The 4,482-nt window shown below is 47.1% G+C and overlaps 1 protein-coding gene across 1 annotated transcript; it reads right to left on the reverse strand.

Annotated features, from left to right (window-relative positions):
* Window positions 1-1,260: 1,260 nt before the first annotated feature.
* Window positions 1,261-3,171, reverse strand: LOC311271711 (RNA-directed DNA polymerase from mobile element jockey). The gene is made up of 2 exons (XM_084377503.1): window positions 3,101-3,171; window positions 1,261-2,850 (listed from the first exon to the last, which is right to left on the reverse strand). The coding sequence occupies exon 2, from the start codon at window positions 2,827-2,829 to the stop codon at window positions 1,471-1,473; it is 1,359 nt and encodes a 452-aa protein (XP_084233629.1). The 5' UTR covers window positions 2,830-2,850; window positions 3,101-3,171; the 3' UTR covers window positions 1,261-1,470.
* Window positions 3,172-4,482: the final 1,311 nt, after the last annotated feature.

Consider the following 4,482-nt stretch of genomic DNA (forward strand, 5'->3'; position numbering starts at 1 on the left):
ACGATGAACACACTTCAACAATGGTCGTGGATAACTGGTTTTCTCTGCCCGACTCTGGCTGGATCAGCTGGTTGTAGGGTTTGTGGCGTTCTTCACATGAGTGTTGCCAACAGGGACGTTGTGGAGTGTCCTCTGGTGGACAAACTATGCAACGCCAACACTCATAACATGGTTGAAGGGTGTTCGTCCGTTTTTATTTTATTTTTTAAATATTAATTTATCGGCCATTATAAATGCCGATACCGATAGTTTGGAAAATGCCTAATATCGGCCGATAATATTGGTCAGCCGATATATCGGTCGGCCTCTATTAAAGAGTTCACTTGATGTCTGGGAGTACAGTCATGGTGTACTGTGTGAACAGGAGGGGGCTGAGCACACAGCCCTGGGGGGCTCTGGTGTTGAGCACTAACGTAAGAAGGTGTGACTGCCAATCCAAACTGTCTGGGGCTTTGCTTGTGACAAGTCCAATATCCAATTGCAAAGTGTTGTACTGCCCAGAGTGTGACATTTTCCAGTCAGCTTAAAGGGTGAAATTGTATTGGATGCTGCACGTCTGCTTTTAAAGCCTATGACATTTTGAATCGCCTGCCACATATCTTTAGATCTGGACAGTGTTGCAGCATTTCGGAACATTTGCCAGTCTGTACAGAGGATTCGTTTATCCACACTTTAACAGTTATAACTGATAATTTGATCCTTTTGATCAGCTGGGAGAAGTAGGCAGAAGAAGCAGGGAAATGTGGTCGGATAGGCCAAAGTGAGAATTTGGGAGGGCTTTGTAGCCGGAATATTTGTTTATACATGGTCCAAGGTTTTACCTTCTCTGGTGGGGCTCTGGACATGCTGCTGGAATTTAGGTGAAACAGTTCTGAGGTCTGTTTGGTTAAAATTGTGTTCCGATCCACAGCTGAATCTGTTAATTGTGGCTTTCAAACTGATATTCTTATAAGACCACATACCCTCTGTCTGTTACACAGGGAGCCAAGGACTCAATTCCCCACAATCCTAAGGTTTCCACACCAAGGTGTTAGCTCCACCCAAAGACCCAGCTTTGAGCTACCAGCTCCTTGCTTTGTTCTCTTTTGCTTCTGCTGCTCACAGGTCAGAATCAGAATCAGAATCAGAATTCCTTTATTTGTCCCGCAAATGGGGAAATTTCTTTGTCACAACAGCCAAAGGACAGTATCACACTTAAACAGTAATAAAAGTAAAAAATAAACAATATAATAAGACATAAGAAATAGAATTTAACTGGTATATACATAATATCTACAATATGAAATCGGTATTTACAATATGACATAGTATTTATTATTTATAATATGGACAGTGTAAGTTTAAACAGTTGGTATTTTTATTTACAAACAATAAATAATAAATATGGATATTAAAAATTGTCCAATTTGTGCAAACCAGAAAGTGTGTGGATATGTGCAGAGTTTTTTATTGCACAGTGCACAGTGAGGTCTACTGGGAGCAGTGCTGGTTGTAGACTCTGACAGCAGCAGGAAGGAAGGACCTGCGATACCTCTCCTTCACACACTTGGGGTGTATCAGCCTGTCACTGAAGGAGCTGACCAGTGCTGTGATAGTGGCCTGTAGGGGGTGGGACTCCTTCACCAGCAGCGATGATAGCTTGGCCATCATCCTGCTGTCTCCCACCACCTGCACTGGGTCAAGAGGGCATCCCAGGATGGAGCTGGCCTTCTTGATAAGTTTATCAAGTCTCTTCCTATCTGCTGCCGAGATGCTGCTGCTCCAGCAGACTATACCATAGAAAATGGCTGATGCCACCACAGAGTCATAGAAAGAAGTCAGGAGTGCCCCCTGCACTCCAAAGGACCTGAGCTTCCTCAGCAGATGGAGTCTGCTCTGACCTTTCTTGTATATTGCTGCAGTGTGATGAGTCCAGTCCAGTTTGTTGTTCAGGTGAACTCCCAGGTACTTGTAAGACGTCACCATCTCAATGTCCGTTCCCAGGATGTTCACCTGAATGCAGGGTTGTTTGCGCCTGCGGAAATCCACCACCAGCTCTTTGGTCTTCCCGGCGTTGAGCTGGAGGTGGTTCCGCTGGCACCAGTCCACAAAGTCCTGAATAAGTTCTCTGTAGGCTCCGTCATCCCCGTCCCTGATGAGGCTGACGATAGCAGAGTCGTCAGAGAACTTTTGTAGATGGCTGTGGGGTGTTTGGTGGGAGAAATCAGCAGTGTACAGGGTGAACAGGAAAGGGGCCAGGACTGTTCCCTGTGGGGCCCCTGTACTGCAGACAACCGTGTCCGACACGCAGTCCCGAGTCCTCACATACTGTGGCCGGTTGGTGAGGTAATCGAGGATCCAGGACGTGAGGTGTTGGTCCACCCCCGTGAGCTCCAGCTTGTCCCCCAACAGTGCAGGCTGTATGGTGTTGAAAGCACTGGAGAAATCAAAGAACATGATCCTCACAGTGCTTCCAGGCTGCTCCAGGTGGGACAGTGATCTGTCCAGGAGGAAGATGATGGCGTCGTCCACTCCGATGCCAGGCTGGTAGGCAAACTGGAGTGGGTCCATAAAAGGACCCACCAGAGGGCGGAGATGGACAAGGACCAGCCGCTCCAGGGTCTTCATCAGGTGTGAAGTGAGAGCAACTGGTCTGTAGCTGTTGAAGTCCTTTGGGTGAGGGATCTTTGGTACTGGTACCACACAGGAGGTTTTCCACAGCAGTGGCACTTTTCCCAGCTTCAGGCTCATGTTAAAGATGTACTCCACAATCCTGCACAGCTGGTCTGCACAGGACTTGAGGAGCCTGGAGCTGATCCCGTCTGGACCCGTGGACTTCTTCACCTTCATCTTCCTCAGTTGATTCCTCACCTGGATAGTGGAGAGGGACAGATTGGAGCAGGGGGGCTGAGTGTCGGGTGGGGGAGGTGGGTGAATGTCAGGGGGGGCAGTGGAGGGTGTCTGCGACATGAAAGCAGTGGAGAGGGAGGTAGAGGTGAGAATGGGGCAGGAAACAGGGAGGGTGGAAGAGGTGGTGGGGGGCAGCAGAGATGAATGGGCCGGGGGAGGGGTGGGTGTCTGGTCAAACCTATTGAAAAATAGGTTCAGGTCGTTCACCCACGTCTGATCCCCGGCAGCCTGGGAGTCTGGTTTCCTCAGTCCTGAGATGGTTTTAAGGCTTTTCCAGACTCCACTAACGTTACTCTGCTGCAGCTGGACCTCCATCTTCCTCCTGTACCGTCCTTCAGCCATCCCACTGGCTTGTGTATCTTTAGAGACCCCACTGCATGATGTCCCCATCGACACATACAAAACAGTGATGACAGTTTGGCAGTTTTTGCTCAGCACAGGAAGGACAGTCATGTTGCTTCTGTTTCCTCTGTGAGGTTGTGTATCAAACTGCAGCTTTAATTATTTCAACGACTCCAACATTTGTGTCAACTCTTGTACTTGTACACTAAGTTTTAGCATTTCCTTGTCTTCAGGAGTGTACTCATTCATCCGTGACAGACACTCTTCTGATGGCCCAGGTTAAATGAGCGGACAAGACAATGTTAGGCTGTTGCTGCGTTGACATCTCATAGTAGAATTCATTGGCATTTCTAGGTTTCGCAGGTATTAACAGGTGTAAATGTGTAAAGTAACCATACAGATTTAAATAAATTCAGTATGTAAATGAGTAACTTAATGTGCAATGTATTTCTGGTGACTGGAGCTCTTGAGTTTTCATCCCAAAAATTAAGGAGCAGGCACACACAAAGTAAACAAACAGTCTTCAGCCCAAACAAAAAAGCAAAGAGCAAGTGCACACGAAGTTAGCAAACCTGTTTACAAAGCGCTGGATGTTGCAGCCACAGTAGTAGCGGTGGCCATAGGTGGGACACCTGTAGTGATGTGGCTCCAACAACAGTTGCACCAGCAGCAGGACAGCATACATAAGCATCAGCTATTTATCAGGTGGAGAGGAGATCACTTGGAGACCGCTCCATCTCGGTCCAAGTGGCCTGGGGAGTTCAATGTCGAGCAGGAGGATGGTCTGGTTGTAAGCGCAGAAGTGTCACACATGAGTGTCAGAAACAGCTGAGCTATTGTAGCTGCCTCTTTGCCTGAACAGAGGCAGTGTCGATAAGACTGGACAAGAGGATATCCTTCTGTTTTAGTTCATCTTACACGGATGTCTTTTCTGAGGTGAGTTATATGCCTGTTTGCTTTATGGAGTAAGTGGCAGTCAATACACAGCATGTTAGGGAATGTCTCCTGGGAAAACTGGAGTGGGATGAGATGTTCATGTCTTAAAAAATCAATTGTTAGGGACTGTTTTTCTCTGACTCCTGCTGCAGAAGATATTCATCTCTATTAAAGGGCTTTTCATTCATCTTAATAGTTGGTGTTATGTAACACCCCCTGGTATCCCTAGATCTCTTCAGCTCCTAATGTTCCTGCAAGGTTTGTACATGAAAAGCCTATCAATGAGAGTATGGATAATGTGTGTGTGTATATTCC

This window comes from Pagrus pagrus (assembly GCF_965226575.1).
Source record: "Pagrus pagrus genome assembly, chromosome: 16".
Lineage (NCBI taxonomy): Eukaryota > Metazoa > Chordata > Actinopteri > Spariformes > Sparidae > Pagrus > Pagrus pagrus.